At 44.7% G+C, this 20,845-nt stretch overlaps 1 protein-coding gene across 1 annotated transcript in view; it reads left to right on the forward strand.

Moving 5' to 3' along the window:
• The first annotated feature begins 12,405 nt into the window (after window positions 1-12,405).
• Window positions 12,406-20,845, forward strand: part of LOC129855914 (neuronal acetylcholine receptor subunit beta-2-like) — a 56,757-nt gene continuing 48,317 nt past the window's right edge. The window contains exon 1 of the mRNA XM_055924025.1: window positions 12,406-13,268. Within this exon, the coding sequence (XP_055780000.1) occupies window positions 13,217-13,268 (52 nt within the window). The 5' untranslated portion in view covers window positions 12,406-13,216. The remainder of the gene's footprint in view (window positions 13,269-20,845) is intronic.

The following is a 20,845-nucleotide window of genomic DNA, read 5'->3' on the forward strand; positions in this document are numbered from 1 at the left end:
AGGGTGATACTGTACTTGGCACACTGACCAAACTTCATCTAAGCTACTGAGAAGTTTTTAATGAATGAATCAACATTATAAATTAATGATTACTGATAGGTATTGCATAATAATCTTTTTGTAGTTTCCAGAGAGGTCTGGGGTAAAGGTAGGATTGGGGTCTATACCAGTTTAGAGAACTCCAGTTTGAGGAAATTAAAAATCGTAGTTAATTGTCTTGAAACGAACCATAATCATGATGCGCAAGAAAATGTCACAAAGACAGCGTTTCCATAGTGATGGGGAAAAGATGATGGCTCTCTCTTGTACCTCGCTTGTCTCTCTACAGCAGACATGATGAGCAATATGTTTGGTACATTGAATCACAATAAAAAATTCAGTATCGAATCTCAATACTCGTAGAATCATGGTACCTATAGAATCGCAATGCTTTGATTGTATCGGCTATCGTGATGTATCGTGATGTATCTGTATCGTGATGTATCACGTTACAGATAGTATCGTGATGATATGGTATTGTGAGGTCCCTAGAAATCCCAACTCTATTGTCCCCCTCACAACAGGAAGCTCCTAAAGAAACCATGGTTGGAAAAGTTCCCTTTTTTACGTGTCTCAACACATGGAGGCATCGTGGTACAACTGCGAGTTTGATTTTCTTTTTGAGTGAGTATTGATATCAGTCGCAAGCGGTGAGAAACGTACAGCGGAACATCTGGTATACTAGTCACTTTAATAATGTTTACATACAGTATCCTGCATTACTCATCTCATATGTATATATACTGTATTCTGTTCTAACTACTGTATCTCAGTCTATGCCACTCTGATATTGCTCGTCCATATATTTATATATTCTTAATGCCATTCCTTTACTTAGATTTGTGTGTATTAGGTAGTTGTTGTGAAATTGTGAGATATTACTTGTTAGATACTGCTGCACTGTCAGAACTAGATGCATAAGCATTTAGCTACAATCCCAATAACATCTGTAAACACGTGTATGTGAAAAATACAATTTGATATGATTTGGTATTTATTGAATTCGCATCGGGGACTATACAAAAAGAAACATGCTTTGTGGCGGAGGGATACTTTGAAATCAGAACAACCGTATTTCCTGTCGATCAGATACTGAGTGTTCGTCCCAAATGGCACACTATTCCCTTTATAGTGCACTACACCTCTATAGGCCCTGGCCAAAAATAGTGCACGACATAGGGCATCTGGTGTGCCATTTAGGGTGCAGACTGAGTCGGTGTTTACCATGTGAACCCAAAGTCACTGGTCCATAATCACACAACAGGCTAATTTCTCTCTGCATCTTAATATTATGGGGATTTGTTTATGTTCCATGCCGGAGTGAAGGTCACACTTACACAAGCACAGAGGTCACAGACAGAGGCTGATAGTCAGAGAGTGAGTGAGTGATCGAGAGAGAGAGACAAAGAATCTGCCCTATGGGCCGTTGTCAAAAGTAGTGCTCCAAATAAGGAATAGGTTGCCATTTGGGACGTCGAAAGAACATGTCGGTAAACTAACCATTTTTATAGCTAACCATTTTTATAACTTTGTGGAGAACGCAGTCCCAGATGACGTTGTGGCGGCCCCTGTGTTGGTGTGTGTGTGTGTGTGTGTGTGTGTGTGTGTGTGTGTGTGTGTGTGTGTGTGTGTGTGTGTGTGTGTGTGTGTGTGTGTGTGTGTGTGTGTGTGTGTGTGTGTGTGTGTGTTTTGCTGAGTCAGAAAGCCTTAAGGTAATTCACCTGGCACCTCTCAACTCCTGCCCTCTTCCAACGTCACCTAGTGCTCTCTTTTGTCCAAAAATAGGCCTCCTACACCCTCCCTCCCTTCTCTCTCTCTTTTTTCCCCTCCCTCCTCTGTCCTCCATCCCTCCCCCTCTGTCCCTCCTCAAGAGAAAAATGTTACTTCGAAAATAGCTTAGATGGCATGTTTCCGGCTTGGTTGGCTGGATAGCCTCATGCTTTCTGAAAGTGTCATGGATGACACCAACATTTTGAGTCTGGAAGTGTGTCAGCGTGCTCAGTGTGCTGTGCTCTCTGACGTACCTCCCTATTCTTTACATAGTGCACTGCTTTTGACCAGAGCCGTGTGGGTAACATGGTGGCATTTGGGATGCAGTGATGGTTTAACAGATGAGTAGAGACTGCTATGGAGGAGGGAAACACTCCACAGATGTTATCTGGCCACTTTGTTATTTGTTGAATTGATTAACAAATGATATGTTAGTCTGTCGGCCGTCCGGTTGGCTGACTGATTGATTGGGGCATCTTCCAGCTGATGCCATATCTCCCCAGCCCAACCCTTCACTTTGTACTGTCATTCTGAGAACACTCAGACACAGCAAGCCAGCCAGACCCTGAGAAGACCTCCTTGAGGCTGATTAGAACGCTGTCTGATGTGTTCTACTATAGAACAGTAGAACTTCATAAGAGCTTCTATCTACCCTTCTGTTCTACCGTTCAGTGTGTTCCATCTATCCACATAGATCACAGTCAACCTTCCTATATACGCCCTGAGACCCTCATTAGTTCAGTAACTACAACATGGACTGTGTCCATCCTATTCACTATATAGTGCACTATATTTAACCAGACCTATTTGGGGCCCTGATCAACAGTAGTGCATCATTTAGGATATAACCATGACAATGGGGATAGACTTATTCCTGTGTCCTATCAGATGAGCTCCACATGTCATAATATAACAGAGACACTGAACTATACAGATAGAAATATCACATAGACACTGAACTATACAGATAGATATATAACATAGACACTGAACTTTACAGATAGAAATATCACATAGACACTGAACTATACAGATAGATATATAACATAGACACTGAACTTTACAGATAGATATATAACATAGACGTACAGACAGAAATACCATAAATAGAGCTGACAGGATTCCTTACTTTACATATCAGATTTTGCTTTCTCCTGCCCTCTCTCACCCCTCCCCTCTCTCTTTCTGCCCCATCTCCGCCTCTCTCTTTCCCCCCTCTCTCTCTCCCCCTCTCTCTCGCTCCCCCCCCCCATCTCTCTCTGCTACCTGGTCTAACCCTGGTCACCACTCATGCTCTGTCTGATGATCTTCTGGCTGGCTGGCTGGCTGGCTGCGGGGACGATCCGTTTGGACACACACCTGCTTCCAGAGCTAGTGTTCCGTAGCGTTCCATGGTATTCCGTAGTGTTCCGGAGGGTTCTGTGATGTTTCGTACATCTTGTCCCCACTGCCAAGGGGTCACAGCTGTAGCTTTGCCATCCTCTCCTCTCTCCTCCTCTCCTCTCCTCCTCTCCCTCTTCCTCTCCTCCTCTCATGATCTACTAATTTCTGTTTCAATTGCACTTGTCTGTCTGTCCCTCTCCTCTCCTCTCCTCTCCTCTCCTCTCCTCTCCTCTCCTCTCCTCTCCTCTCCTCTCCTCTCCTCTGTCTCTATCTATGTGACTGTTTTTGGCCCCAGCTTCCTTCCTGTATGAATCTAATATTCCTTCCTGTATGAATCTAATAATGATTTATCCTGACTCCCAGTCAAGGCTGGACCACGAGAGGAGGAGTGGAGGAATAGTTGGAGGAGGAGAGGAGAATGAGGGGTAACAGAGGAGTGTAGAGGAGTGTAGCTGACACAGTCTGAGTGGACAATGAGACAGGAAGTGACCTTAGTCTGAACTTTGACTTTGGAGCTGTGAGATGGGACGCAAGTATGCACACATCTCGACTGGGGTGTTTGGGCTAAGAGACCCCACAGACTGCACGATTTTAGTCATCCTATGCCACCTCAGACAAAATGTCCTGGTTGTGGGCATATTCTTAGGTCGTAAACGATTGTCAGACATCTTGGCTCATCCAGTGTGACCAGGTCCGAGTCTGCAGATGAAGTACCACAGAATGCAGCTGTAGAATCTGACAAAGTTCTGGCCGTGTCACAATGTTTTTGCTTTATCGTGTTGTGTGGCTGTCAATAGGAACACGGCCGGCACTAAGTATGCACAGAATAATATGATTATTGTGAATAGTCAGATTAATTAATAGTTTGATTTAAATGTTTACATGCTGTACTAATAGAACGATTTCCCTAATAATCTTGTTTACATAACACATGTGAAATCAGGCTACCTGATGGGATTTTGATAAAAATTGCAAAACGAAATAGATGTTCTACCACAGCGACCATGTTATTTTGGGGAAATAGATGTTCTACCACAGCGACCATGTTATTTTGGGGAAATAGATGTTCTACCACAGCGACCATGTTATTTTGGGGAAATAGATGTTCTACCATAGCGACCATGTTATTTTGGGGAAGCAGATTTGATTCTGAGTTCAGACATATAAAGTTAATATGTGAAAACTATTTCTAAGATGCATACTGTCAGTTTTTCCCAACTCACTTCACTCGCGCATCAGCATAGACAGAGGCTGGCGTTGACACACGCGCATATCAAATACCACGCTGCAGTTGATGTAGCCTCGCAAGCCAATCTCTAAACATGACAAATCTGAAGCAAATCGTACAATCTTGCCAAATTTATATCAATATTTTTTGGGGGTAACATCGCACAGTGTGACGTGATAATCGTATCTGGGTTTGGCGGATGCCGGGAGAACGCTACCTGCCCCAATGCATAATGCCAACTGTAAAGTAATAATGGTCTGGGGCTGTTTTTCATGGTTCTGACTAGGCCCCTCCAGTGAAGGGAAATCTTAACGTTACAGCATACAATAACATTGTAGACGATTCTGTGCTTCCAACATTGTGGCTACAGTTTGGGAAAGGTCCTTTCCTGTTTCAGCATGACAATGCCCACGTGCAGAAAGCGAGGTCCATACAGAAATGGTTTTGTCGAGATTGGTGTGGGAGAACTTGACTGGCCTGCACAGAGCCCTAAACTCAACCCCATCGAACACCTTTGGGATGAATTGGAATGCTGACTGCGAAACAGATCTAATCGCCCAACATCAGTGCCCAACCTCACTAATGCTCTTGTGGCTGAATGGAAGGAAGCAAGTCCCAACAGCAATGTTCCAACATTCTAGTGGAAAGCCTTCCCAGAAGAGTGGAGGCTGTTATAGCAGCAAAGGGGGGAACCAACTCCATATTAATGCCCATGAATTTGGAATGAGACGTTGAACAAGCAGGAACATACTGTTGGTCATGCAGGGTATGTTGCTCACTTCCTGACTGGAGCAGGAGGAAACAGGAGCACTACTTCTCAGCTGTGATCCTCACTATACGGGCAACTCCATTTAGCATGAGGCATCGGCTCTGGTTATAAGTAGTGCACTATATAGAGGGAATTGTGTTTTTTTGGCTTTGTGACTCTTATTAAAAGTTGTGCACTACCTAGGGAATAGGGTGTGATTTAAGCCATAGCCTCTGGTCAAAGGTAGTGAACTATGGAGTGAATAGGATGTCATTTAGGATTAACATACTTTCATTCATTCCAGTACAGGGAGCTGTTCCTATAAACTACAGTCCAAAATAGGGAATTAACATAACAACCCCCCCCCCCCACCACCCCACCCCACACACACACACGAAGGCACAAACACATGACATAAGGGCGGGCACACACACACACACACACACACACACACACACACACACACACACACACACACACACACGGAGCTCAGGTGTAACATGACAGTCACCAAACCCTTGGGTTGCTCTCCTGCACCTGCTCTCTTCTGCGTGTGTGTGTGTGTGTGTGTGTGTGTGTGTGTGTGTGTGTGTGTGTGTGTGTGTGTGTGTGTGTGTGTGTGTGTGTGTGTGTGTGTGTGTGTGTGTGTGTGTGTGTGGTCCAATGTAAAGGGTAGTGGTTCAGTGTAAAGGGTGGTGGTCCAGGGTAAAGGGTGGTGGTCCAGGGTAAAGGGTGGTGGTTCAGGGTAAAGGGTAGTGTTCCAAGGTAAAGGGTGGTGGTCCAGGGTAAAGGGTGGTGGTCCAGGGTAAAGGGTGGTGGTTCAGGGTAAAGGGTGGTGGTCCAGGGTAAAGGGTGGTGGTCCAGGGTAAAGGGTGGTGGTCCAGGGTAAAGGGTGGTGGTCCAGGGTAAAGGGTGGTGGTTCAGGGTAAAGGGTAGTGGTTCAGTGTAAAGGGTGGTGGTCCAGGGTAAATGGTGGTGGTCCAGGGTAAAGGGTGGTGGTTCAGGGTAAAGGGTGGTGGTCCAGGGTAAATGGTGGTGGTCCAGGGTAAAGGGTGGTGGTTCAGGGTAAAGGGTAAAGGGTGGTGGTCCAGGGTAAAGGGTGGTGGTCCAGGGTAAAGGGTGGTGGTCCAGGGTAAAGGGTAGTGGTTCAGTGTAAAGGGTGGTGGTCCAGGGTAAAGGGTGGTGGTTCAGGGTAAAGGGTGGTGGTTCAGGGTAAAGGGTAGTGTTCCAAGGTAAAGGGTGGTGGTCCAGGGTAAAGGGTGGTGGTCCAGGGTAAAGGGTGGTGGTCCAGGGTAAAGGGTGGTGGTCCAGGGTAAAGGGTAGTGGTTCAGTGTAAAGGGTGGTGGTCCAGGGTAAAGGGTGGTGGTCCAGGGTAAAGGGTGGTGGTCCAGGGTAAAGGGTGGTGGTCCAGGGTAAAGGGTGGTGGTCCAGGGTAAAGGGTGGTGGTCCAGGGTAAAGGGTGGTAGTCCAGGGTAAAGGGTAGTGTTCCAGGTTAAAGGGTGGTGTTCCAGGGTAAAGGGTAGTGTTCCAGGGTAAAGGGTAGTGTTCCAAGGTAAAGGGTGGTGGTTCAGGGTAAAGGGTGGTGATTCAGGGTAAAGGGTGGTGGTCCAGGGTAAAGGGTGGTGGTCCAGGGTAAAGGGTGGTGGTCCAGGGTAAAGGGTGGTGGTCCAGGGTAAAGGGTGGTGGTCCAGGGTAAAGGGTGGTGGTCCAGGGTAAAGGGTGGTGGTCCAGGGTAAAGGGTGGTGGTCCAGGGTAAAGGGTGGTGGTCCAGGGTAAAGGGTGGTAGTCCAGGGTAAAGGGTAGTGTTCCAGGTTAAAGGGTGGTGTTCCAGGGTAAAGGGTAGTGTTCCAGGGTAAAGGGTAGTGTTCCAAGGTAAAGGGTGGTGGTTCAGGGTAAAGGGTGGTGATTCAGGGTAAAGGGTGGTGGTCCAGGGTAAAGGGTGGTGGTCCAGGGTAAAGGGTGGTGGTCCAGGGTAAAGGGTGGTGGTCCAGGGTAAAGGGTAGTGGTCCAGGGTAAAGGGTAGTGGTTCAGGGTAAAGGGTGGTGGTCCAGGGTAAAGGGTAGTGGTTCAGTGTAAAGGGTGGTGGTCCAGGGTAAAGGGTGGTGGTCCAGGGTAAAGGGTGGTGGTCCAGGGTAAAGGGTGGTAGTTCAGGGTAAAGGGTGGTGGTCCAGGGTAAAGGGCGGTGGTCCAGGGTAAAGGGCGGTGGTCCAGGGTAAAGGGTGGTGGTCCAGGGTAAAGGGTGGTGGTCCAGGGTAAAGGGTGGTGGTCGTGGGTAAAGGGTGGTGGTCGTGGGTAAAGGGTGGTGGTCCAGGGTAAAGGGTGGTGGTCGTGGGTAAATGGTAGTGGTCCAGGGTAAAGGGTGGTGGTCCAGGGTAAAGGGTGGTGGTCGTGGGTAAAGGGTAGTGGTAAAGGGTAAAGGGTGGTGGTCCGGGGTAAATGTTAGTGGTCCAGGGTAAATGTTAGTGGTCCAAGGTAAAGGGTGGTAGTCCAGGGTAAAGGGTGGTGGTCCAGGGTAAAGGGTGGTGGTCCAGGGTAAAGGGTGGTGGTTCAATCTAATCAAATAACTATTCATAAACGTTACTAAAAAATACATGTTGGACAGCAAATTAAAGATAGCTTAGTTCTTAATGCAATCGCCGTGTTAGAATTCTAAAAATAACTTCATTACGACATGCAGCTTACGTTATGGCGAGAGAGCGCCCAAAACCTGGGCGCAAACTAATAGTACACATGTTCGACAGATATATGAAATAACATCATAAATGGGTCCTACTTTTGATGATCTTCCATCAGAATGTTGTACAAGGGGTCCTTTGTCGGGAACAATCGTTGTTTGGTTTTAGAACGGCCTTTTCCCCTCTCGATTTAACAAGCACACTAGCCAAGTGGCGCGAAGCTCTCCTTCCTGAACAAACGTAGAGAACGCAACACGCCTAACCTCCCGAAAAAATAATATGATAAAACTATATTGAAAAAACATACTTTACGATGATATTGTCACATTTATCAAATAAAATCAAAGCCGGAGATAGTAGCCGTCTATAACGACAGCTTTTCAGAAGGCAATCCCAGGTTCCTTCTCGCGCCTTCCAGAAAACAGGAAATTGGTGTCACGTCATGCCAAGAGCTCTTATTCGACCTCAGATCAAGCTATACACTCCATTTCTTCTCTCACTGCCTATTGACATCTAGTGGAAGGCGTATGAAGTGCATGTATACTAATACATATCAAGCAAATGAATAGGGATGCCCTGGAACAGAGCATCGATTTCAGATTTTCCACTTCCTGTCAGGAAGTTTGCTGCAAAATGAGTTCTGTTTTACTCACAGATATAATTCAAACGGTTTTAGAAACTAGAGAGTGTTTTCTATCCAATAGTAATAATATTATGCATATTGTACGAGCAAGAATTGAGTACGAGGCCGTTTGAAATGGGCACCTTTCATCCAAGGTACTCAATACTGCCCCAAAGAAGTTTTAAGCTACACCCGCAATAACACCAACTAAATATGTGTATGCTACCAATACAATTTGATTTGAGTTGATTTTATGGCTCCCTGTCGCTCTTATTTAGTGGCGTAATGGTGTGTGTGTGTATGTGTGTGTGTCAGTGAATAAATACATGTGACACACACACACACACACACACACACACAGACAGACAGACAGACAGAGTAAAATATCCAGTGAGCTTGGAAGAGTGAGTCATGTGTGAGTGATGTATGGTTATGCTTTGCCGTTCACTAGTCACAGCTATAAATCCTATGAATGATCACGTTTTGTTATGGTGTGATGCTTTGTCTTTTGGAGGACTAGTGGAGTCACAACATATGTTTCTATTTCTCAGTTCCACTTCAAAATATTGGATGTATTACTGACTGTTTTAATGTATTATGTCTTGATTAGGATATTGAGGGGCTTGATTTAATTGATCCTTCAAATGAAATTGTATCGTCTGTCTCAAGCCTATGATCCCCATATGTGTATCGACATGTTGACTTCGCTAGAGTCCCAAATGGCATCCTATTCCCTATTAAGTGCACTCCTTTTGACCGGAGCCCTTAGAAAAGTAGTGCACATAAAGAGGGTGCCATTTGAGTATTGTCCTTCCAGTGACACTATCAAAAGAAAGTAGCTGATTATACATATCTATTCTCTATGAAGGTGCAATCTGGGATTTGGAAGACAACACTGGAGAAATGTTAAAGCTGCAATATGTCACTTTTTTGGACGACCCCAACAAATGCACATAGAAATGTGAGTTATAGATCTGTTATTTTCATTGAAAGCATGTCTAAGAAGCTGTAGATCTGTTCTATGTGCTCTATTTTTATGCTTCCTGTGTCACGATCGTGTAGAGGAGAGACGGACCAAAACGCAGCATGAGGAAAATAAGCCATCTTCTTTTATTAGAACGACGAAGATGAACATGAAACGAAACACTTATACAAACTATACCAAAACAACAAACGACCGTGAAGCTATAAACGTAGTGCACACACACAGGCTACAAACGTTCCACATAGACAATTCCCCACAACAAACTAAAGCCTATGGCTACCCTAAATATGGCTCCCAATCAGAGACAACAGAAACCAGCTGTCTCTAATTGGGAACCCCTTCAGGCAACCATAGACTTTCCTAGACAACTATACCCAACATAGACACAGCTAGACAACTATACTAAACATAAATACAACTACTCTAAATAAACCCCCTAAACCTTACAATCACCCTGGACACTACAAAACCCACATAAATACCCATGTCACACCCTGACCTAACTAAAATAATAAAGAAAACAAAGAATACTAAAGCCAGGGCGTGACATCCTGCTTTTTAAGTTTTTGTTTTTGCATCTTTTACTTTCGGTTTTGCACACAAGTTTCAAATGGCTGAAAATATAATTTTTTAGGTTATGGAAAATATATTTCCCAGTGGTTTAGATGGTACAATGATTCTCTATACTATACTAGTTTGTTTTGTCATATAAACTGAGATTAGGCAAACTATCAGAATTTCAGCAACCAGGAAATGGCAGAGGGATTTCAGCATAGAGCATCTTTAACACTCTCAAATGTATAGACGGGACTATGGATGCAAGGACTGACCATCCATGAAATCAAAAGAATCATGTTTTGAGTCTTTATAGTGTTTGTTTACATTTACTTTGTTTACAAACATTGGAGTGAAACAAGCTTATATTTTGGGTTCTGATGGGTTAAGACGGTTGAACTAAGAATCAATGGCTATAAAAAATGTATTAAGCAACTGCAGAGTGTCTTAGAAAAGAACCTGTCATGTCAGCGGCAGGAAAATCCAAGCTTTTAAGACTCTATAGTTGGAGTCCATCCATGCTTTATTCATGAATGACAAGCTGAATGTTAAAAAGTAAAATAGTCTCCTCTGTGTCTTTCTCTCCCCTTCCCTCTTCCTCTGTCTTTGGTGCGTGCGCCAGGCGCTACTGTAGCTGTGGACTCCTGCTCTGACCGTCCGACAGCTTGTGTCCTTATCACCGACACCACCACTCAGACCCGTAAAAATACCCCCCCCACACTCACACACACACACACACACACACACACACAAACACACACACACACACACACACACACACACACACACACACACACACACACACACACACACACACACACACACACACACACACACACACACACACACACACACACACACACACACACACCACTTTCACTGCACATCATCATTCAATGTAAATGTGGGGTAAAGACAAACCTAGAAAATCAATGTGTATCCAGTCTTGATAGGCTAGGCTACTACAGTAGGTCCAGGGCCGCATCCCAAATTATTATCCCCATTCCCTACAGTACATAGTCCACTACTTTTGACCAGGGCCCTGGTTAAAAAGAAGTGAACTAAATAGGGAAGAGGGTCAAAACTATATAGGGAATATATAGGACTATATGGGGAATATGGAATGATTTGGGACACAGCCCAGGACCTAGTGTAGTAGCCTAGTCTTTACCCCACATTTAAATGGAATGATTTGGGACACAGCCCAGGACCTAGTGTAGTAGCCTAGTCTTTACCCCCCATTTAAATGGAATGATTTGGGACACAGCCCAGGACCTAGTGTAGTAGCCTAGTCTTTACCCCACATTTAAATGTAATGATGTGGGACACAGCCCAGGACCTAGTGTAGTATCCTAGTCTTTACCCCACATTTAAATGTAATGATTTGGGACACAGCCCAGGACCTAGTGTAGTATCCTAGTCTTTACCCCACATTTAAATGTAATGATTTGGGACACAGCCCAGGACCTAGTGTAGTATCCTAGTCTTTACCCCACATTTAAATGTAATGATTTGGGACACAGCCCAGGATCTAGTGTAGTAGACTAGTCTTTACCTCACATTTAAATGGAATGATGATGTGCAGCGAAAGCGGATAATACAACCTAAGTGCCTTCTTACTGCGAAGGCTTTCCAACGTCTTCTGGGAAGTAAGGCTAGCAGGTGTGTGTGTGTGAGAGAGTGAAAGAGTGAGCGAGAGAGTGGGGAGAAAGAGAGTGGGGAGAAAGAGAGTGGGGAGAAAGAGAGTGGGGAGAAAGAGAGTGGGTAGAAAGAGAGTGGGGAGAAAGGGAGGAGGGAGAAAGAGAGGGGGGAGTGAGTGATAGAGAAAGGGTTTGTGTGACGTGTGTGTTCCAGTACTTTCCTTCTTCTTATCATGAAGTCGTGACTATCTGACAGATTTCATCCTGGAGAATAAGTTCAGCATCACACGGAGAACAGCAGGAGCCTCCAAGTGCCTCGAGGCACTGATCAAATACACCACCACGCGCTCACCAGGCACACTGGGGAGCTCGCGGGCAGGCCACATGCAGTTAGTGGTCCCAAAACACTTTCTTCAAACAACGCAATTAACCGCTAACTAAACAATCCTCACAGTTAATTTGCGTGGATGCAGTCCTGCAGAAATTGTTAAACAATTCTTCTGAAAATATGAAAAAGAACGTGGACTAGGTTAATTTATTTGTTTAAGATATTAATTTATTAATTGTTTTATTTATTCCATGTATTAGCCTACATCGGGCAGGCTATCCCCTACGTATGAGGGGTCAGTCTAGCTGTCAATGCAAGTCGAATATTGGGGAATAATTCCAGGCGCAATTTCGAAATCTGGAACTCTGTAGAGTTAAGTTTTGTAATAGACCGTCCTCTCTCAGGATTCCACCGGGTCACGTGACGCGTTCCATTTCAGTTCGAAGCTCAGAGCATTCTAACCCCGAGTGGTCCACGGAGCCAGCCCGAGTTTTAACGACAATCATTCGCTTAGACATAGGCCTACGGGATATATTCATATGCCTATCATTTATGATACATTTGGTGTGTAAAACAAAAGTTACAACTGAAAAAGAGAGGTTTGTAATTTATGCTTATAAACGTGGCGTAGGGAATACTCAGTGAAATGTAGCCTAAACACTTGCAAAAACATATTTCTCGGTTCTGTAGACATGCGTAGCCTGTTAGATTGGGACACGGATCGAATTTAGCGCAAATGTCAACGCGGCGAGTTTGTGGCGTTTGGCTGAAACCGCAAGTCTGAGGCAAGGCGCGGGCCACTCCGACTGACGACGAGGATAGCGACGGGATTTTGTTTCAATATCAGAGTTACCGCGAATTTCAATGTGACCCATTACGTCCATCGATATGTTATCACATGAATCCGTACGCATTCGCTTTATAATTTGTATTGTGACACACCGCTTGAGAGTGGAGGGGCAAAGATCAGATCAGGACTGAGTGCACGTGTTTGTGAGAATTACCGGAGACGCAGACATCAAACGGATCGGTTCGGATCGGCTACCACAACAACGATCACGACGCGGTTCATTTCTGACGACCTCGATGGTGTATGAACGCGTTCACAGTCCTGGATCTACTGCTGCGCTTTGCCGTCAACTTTTGACTTTCTCTCCCGGAGATAATAACCCCACTCCGGCACAGCCCCATCCAAGTTTTGAGCGTCGGATTCCGGGGAAGGGAAGAAGGGCACGGAGGAGATATGGCGGTGACCGTGACTTTATCGCTCTCTCTCCTTCTCTTATCTCTCTCAAGTAAGTATCCTCGATGGTAAAACGTTTGTGTTTGTAAATGTCATGTTTTGCACGCAGAAGACTCACTCAAAATGAACGCCGCTCGGGTTGACAACATTGTTTTTAAATGAGGTAATGTCATGAAATCGTTTGTGAAATACATCTTGGCTGTGAACTACAGACTGAAATAAATCGCTTTTCGAAATGTATTTGGATAGGCTATTACTCAAGTAAGGAAACATATTATATACATTCTAAAGTGTAAATATATATTTATATTTAGCATCGAAGACAGCTTCCAAAGTCGATGGATATTTTCGTATAACCGCTTATGTAAGTATGTTGTTTCGCCCTCCTCGCTTTTTTACGTCTTGAAAACTTGCAGGGGAGTTTTTCCGCTGTCCGTTGTTCTGAAAGTTTGCCACGATTACAGACTGCATGACCTTGTAGCCTGATCTCAGCAAACTGTCAGCACCATGGACAGCGCACACGGATTCAACTCTCTAAAGTCTGTCTCTATTGACCACAGTGGTGTTCTGTTGAATCTCTCTAGACATTTGTAAAAGGAAAACTTTCATGCCTAATGCTGTTCAGTCAACGTTGGGTCCTTGGATATAACGATTTAGTACAGAACATTCATGACACTGAGTCAATACAACTATGGCAGGAGAAGTCAAATTTACTGTAATGTAGCTACACACAACTAGTACACCAGTAGTATTTCTCAGTCCTGGAGACCCAGAGGGGTTTTGCCATGGCACTAACACACCTGATAAAACAAATCAACTCACCACCACCCCCCCACCACCACCACCACCACTACCAATTTGTTGGGGCATGGACTCTACAAGGTCTCAAAAGCGTTCCACAGCATTCCACAGGGATGCTGGTCCATGTTGACTCCAATGCTTCCCACAGTTGTGTCAATTTGGCTGGATGTCCTTTGGGTGGTGGACCAAACTGTTGAGTGTGAAAAACCCAGCAGCATTGCAGTTCTTGACACAAACCGGTGTGCCTGGCACCTACTACCATACCTCATTCAAAGGCACTTAAATATCGTATCTTGTCCATTCACCCTCTGAATAGTACACATACACAATCCATGTCTCATGTCTGAAGGCCTAAAAATCCTTCTTTAACCCGTCTCCTCCCCTTCATCTACACGGATTGAAGTGTCATCAATAAGGGATCACAGCTTTCACCTGGATTCACCTGGTCAGTCTATGTCATGGAAAGAGCAGATTTTAATAATGTGTTGTATCCTCAGTGTATATAAAACAACAAAATCACATTTTTGACTTCACTAGGCCTTTAAAGAAACACTGCAAGAGTAAATAGTCCCATTATCACAGAACATGCACAGTGTTCAGCCAGACGGCAGATACCTGAAGCTCAGCCAGGGAAGGAGGAAGGAGTTAGACGTGAATGGAAACCAAGGCCTTCAGCTTGTGGAGTCAAAGACACACTTTCCATGGGGTGCTTGGACACCGCATACACACTCAGCCCATCCCAATTCACTTCTTACCCCTCCCCTTCATTGTTTTTACATCTGGAAGATGAAAGCAATATGGTGGAAGCTTTACCAGTACACTGTTTATACCTACCCAGAACCTCCAGACATGCTAACATCTATCTGATAGCTACCCAGACCCTACATACATGCTAACATCTATCTGATAGCTACCCAGAACCTCCAGACATGCTAACATCTATCTGATAGTTACCCAGACCCTACAGACATGCTAACATCTATCTGATAGCTACCCAGACCCTACAGACATGCTAACACCTATTTGATAGTTACCCAGACCCTACAGACATGCTAACATCTATCTGATATTTACACAGACCCTACAGACATGCTAACATCTATCTGATAGTTACCCAGACCCTACAGACATGCTAACATCTATCTGATAACTACCCAGACCCTACAGACATGCTAACATCTATCTGATAGTTACCCAGACCCTACAGACATGCTAACATCTATCTGATAGTTACCCAGACCCTACAGACATGCTAACACCTATCTGATAGCTACCCATACCATACAGACATGCTAACATCTATCTGATAGCTACCCAGACCCTACAGCCATGCTAACACCTATCTGATAGCTACCCAGACCCTACAGACATGCTAACACCTATCTGATAGCTACCCATACCATACAGACATGCTAACATCTATCTGATAGCTACCCAGACCCTACAGCCATGCTAACACCTATCTGATAGCTACCCAGACCCTACAGACATGCTAACACCTATCTGATAGCTACCCATACCATACAGACATGCTAACATCTATCTGATAGCTACCCAGACCCTACAGACATGCTAACACCTATCTGATAGCTACCCAGACCCTACAGACATGCTAACACCTATCTGATAGCTACCCAGACCCTACAGACATGCTAATATCTATCTGATAGCTACCCAGACCCTACAGACATGCTAACATCTATCTGCTAGCTACCCAGAACCTCCAGACATGCTAACATCTATCTGATAGCTACCCAGACCCTACAGACATGCTAACATCTATCTGATAGCTACCCAGAACCTACAGACATGCTAACACCTATCTGATAGCTACCCAGACCCCACAGACATGCTAACATCTATCTGATAGCTATCCAGAACCTCCAGACATGCTAACATCTATCTGATAACTACCCAGAACCTACAGACATGCTAACATCTATCTGATAGCTACCCAGACCCTACATACATTCTAACACCTATCTGATAGCTACCCAGACCCTACAGACATGCTAACATCTATCTGATAGCTACCCAGAACCTACAGACATGCTAACACCTATCTGATAGCTACCCAGACCCTACAGACATGCTAACATCTATCTGATAGTTACCCAGACCCTACAGACATGCTAACACCTACCTGATAGCTACCCAGTTCCTACAGACATGCTAACATCTACCTGATAGCTACCCAGACCCTACAGACATGCTAACACCTATCTGATAGCTACCCAGACCCTACAGATATGCTAACACCTATCTGATAGCTACCCAGTTCCTACAGACATGCCACCACCCATCAAGGGGTTATGGACAAGCGTAAGGGACAAGGAGCTATTTGTGAAGATTATATTTTATGTTGACAAGATAGCCGAGTGACAGCTCTAACATTGGAAATACTTGTCCTCCGTGACTGAAGGCAGGCGAGATTAGGTGGGACCATTTTAGCCAACGAGAGAGCAGATACGCGTGTGAACAACAAGCACAACTAAGTCGTTTTTCAAATATTTGCCGGAATTCACGTGCATTCACATATATCAGTACATTTATAACAGGAAAAACATTAGGACATTTCTATTAAATCAAATAAGCCTCATGTAATTTGACTGTCTCTCATAGACCTCCATACAAAAAGGGCTTATCTTACGCGAACAGATCTTGGGTGGAGTAAATCTCTCTTGCTTTGCCACTTCCTCTCTGCTTACTCCAACACATACCTTATTCAGTTAATCAGTTTGTATTGAAACTTGAAGCTATACATTGAAGTTCAATTGAGTTTCCAGGACACAGACAGACAGATTGATTCTCTGTAGAGTCCTGATGATGTCTACCACGGCCCCAGCCTCAGTCTGTCCTGCTAGCTAGATGTACACTACGGCCTTACAACTTGGGGTGGAGCTGTGATCCAGTGATCCAGGTACAGAAGCCAAGGTACATGAACCCACAGAGGAAAGGGCCAGCCTCCTGCAGTCTGTTGAGCACACACACACACACACACACACACACACACACACACACACACACACACACACACACACACACACACACACACACACACACACACACACACACACACACACACACACACACACACACACACACACACACACACACTGTGCAGACCAATGACAGCTGAGCATTAGTGATTTACCCAGGATGCAGTTCTCATCAGGCGGTAACAAGAGAGTTGTGTCACTCTGCCAACAGTTCCATCCTACCGGGGGGGGGGGGGGGGGGGGGGGGGGTTGACAGTTCTTTCTCACAGGCGCCTCAGTCTGCTTTTTATTTGCCCTTACTGTTAATATTAATAAAAGCCAGCATTCCTCAGCTCCAGTCCAGGAGTACCCTTAGGATTGGACATATTTGTTCCAGCCCAGCACTAATACCCCCGATTCCACTATTCCAGGGCTTGATGGTTAGATTGAGTCGTTGAATCGGGTGTGTTAGCTCTGGGCTGAAACAAAAAACACGTATGACCGTGTTATGAAGGGTTATGACAGTGTTATGTAGCCTTTATGAAGGCTCCAGGTTCAGATAAAGTGTAACCTAGAGGTGATGAGGATGCTCTATGGGTGTGGTGTCTCCTCTCTTCTTTCTCCTCTCCTCTCTTCTCCCTCTCTCCTCTCTTCTTTCTCATCAACTCTCTTCTCCCTCTCTCCTCTCTTCTCCCCATCTCCTCTCTTCTCTCTCCTCAACTTTCTTCTCCCCATCTCCTCTCTTCTCCCCATCTCCTCTCTTCTCCCCATCTCCTCTCTTCTCTCTCCTCTCTTCTCCCTCTCTCCTCTCTTCTCCCCATCTCCTCTCTTCTCTCTCCTCTCTTCTCCCCATCTCCTCTTTTCTCTCTCCTCTCCTCTCTCTTATCCCCATCGCCTCTCCTCTCTCGTTTCCCCCTCTCCTCTCGTCTCTCTCCTCTCTTCTCCCCCTCTCCTCCCTCTATCCTCTCCTCATCCCCTCTCCTCTCTTCTCCCCCTCTCCTCATCCGCTCTCCTCTCTTCTCCCCATCGCATCTCCTCCCTCCTCTCCTCCCTCTCTCCTCTTCTCCCCATCACCTCTCCCTCTCTCCTCTCCCTATCCTCTCTTCCCCTATCGCCTCTTCTCCCTCCTCTCCTCTCTTCCCCATCCCCTCTCCTCTCCAAGCTGAAGTCATCCACACTGAAACAACCCACAGCAGCTGAGGCCTGAAACACTAACGCTGCTAAAGGAGACCTGAGACACTCACACTGCTAAAAGGAGACCTGAGACACTCGCACTGCTAAAGGCAACCTGAGACACTCACACTGCTAAAAGAGGCCTGAGACACTCACACTGCTAAAAGAGGCCTGAGACAATCACACTGCTAAAAGAGGCCTGAGACAATCACACTGCTAAAGGAGACCTGAGACACTCACACTGATAAAGGAGACCTGAGACACTCACACTGATAAAAGAGACCTGAGACACTCACACTGATAAAAGAGACCTGAGACACTCACACTGATAAAAGAGGCCTGAGACAATCACACTGATAAAAGAGACCTGAGACAATCACACTGCTAAAAGAGACCTGAGACAATCCCACTGATAAAATAGACCTGAGACAATCACACTGCTAAAGGAGACCTGAGACAATCCCAATGCTAAAAGATACCTGAGACAATCACACTGCTAAAAGAGACCTGAGACAATCACACTGCTAAAAGAGACCTGAGACAATCACACTGCTAAAAGAGACCTGAGACAACCCCAATGCTAAAAGAGACCTGAGACAATCACACTGCTAAAAGAGACCTGAGACAATCACACTGCTAAAGGAGACCTGAGACAATCACACTGCTTAAAGAGACCTGAGACAATCACACTGATAAAGGAGACCTGAGACAATCACACTGCTTAAAGAGACCTGAGACAATCACACTGATAAAGGAGACCTGAGACAATCACACTGCTAAAAGAGACCTGAGACAATCACACTGCTAAAAGAGGCCTGAGACAATCACACTGCTAATGGAGACCTGAGACAATCACACTGCTTAAAGAGACCTGAGACAATCACACTGATAAAGGAGACCTGAGACAATCACACTGCTAAAAGAGACCTGAGACAATCACACTGCTAATAGAGACCTGAGACAATCACACTGATAAAAGAGGCCTGAGACAATCACACTGATAAAAGAGACCTGAGACAATCACACTGATAAAAGAGACCTGAGACAATCACACTGCTAAAAGAGACCTGAGACAATCACACTGATAAAAGAGACCTGAGACAATCACACTGATAAAAGAGACCTGAGACAATCACACTGATAAAAGAGACCTGAGACAATCACACTGATAAAATAGACCTGAGACAATCACACTGATAAAAGAGGCCTGAGACAATCACACTGATAAAATAGACCTGAGACAATCACACTGCTAAAAGAGACCTGAGACAATCACACTGCTAAAAGAGACCTGAGACAATCACACTGATAAAAGAGGCCTGAGACAATCACACTGATAAAAGAGACCTGAGACAATCACACTGATAAAAGAGACCTGAGACAATCACACTGCTAAAAGAGACCTGAGACAATCACACTGATAAAAGAGACCTGAGACAATCACACTGATAAAAGAGACCTGAGACAATCACACTGATAAAAGAGACCTGAGACAATCACACTGATAAAAGAGACCTGAGACAATCACACTGATAAAAGAGACCTGAGACAATCACACTGATAAAATAGACCTGAGACAATCACACTGATAAAAGAGACCTGAGACAATCACACTGATAAAATAGACCTGAGACAATCACACTGCTAAAAGAGACCTGAGACAATCACACTGATAAAATAGACCTGAGACAATCACACTGATAAAATAGACCTGAGACAATCACACTGATAAAAGAGGCCTGAGACAATCACACTGATAAAATAGACCTGAGACAATCACACTGATAAAAGAGACCTGAGACAATCACACTGCTAAAAGAGACCTGAGACAATCACACTGATAAAAGAGACCTGAGACAATCACACTGATAAAAGAGACCTGAGACAATCACACTGATAAAAGAGACCTGAGACAATCACACTGATAAAAGAGACCTGAGACAATCACACTGATAAAAGAGACCTGAGACAATCACACTGATAAAATAGACCTGAGACAATCACACTGATAAAAGAGACCTGAGACAATCACACTGATAAAATAGACCTGAGACAATCACACTGCTAAAAGAGACCTGAGACAATCACACTGATAAAATAGACCTGAGACAATCACACTGATAAAAGAGGCCTGAGACAATCACACTGATAAAAGAGACCTGAGACAATCACACTGATAAAATAGACCTGAGACAATCACACTGATAAAAGAGGCCTGAGACAATCACACTGCTAAAAGAGACCTGAGACAATCACACTGCTAAAAGAGACCTGAGACAATCACACTGATAAAATAGACCTGAGACAATCACACTGATAAAAGAGACCTGAGACAATCACACTGATAAAAGAGACCTGAGACAATCACACTGATAAAAGAGGCCTGAGACAATCACACTGATAAAAGAGACCTGAGACAATCACACTGATAAAAGAGACCTGAGACAATCACACTGATAAAAGGAGACCTGAGACAATCACACTGATAAAAGAGGCCTGAGACAATCACACTGATAAAAGAGGCCTGAGACAATCACACTGATAAAAGAGACCTGAGACAATCACACTGATAAAAGAGACCTGAGACAATCACACTGCTAAAAGAGACCTGAGACAATCACACTGATAAAAGAGACCTGAGACAATCACACTGATAAAAGGAGACCTGAGACAATCA

This window comes from Salvelinus fontinalis, chromosome 5 (genome assembly GCF_029448725.1).
Source record: "Salvelinus fontinalis isolate EN_2023a chromosome 5, ASM2944872v1, whole genome shotgun sequence".
NCBI classification, from domain to species: Eukaryota; Metazoa; Chordata; class Actinopteri; order Salmoniformes; family Salmonidae; genus Salvelinus; species Salvelinus fontinalis.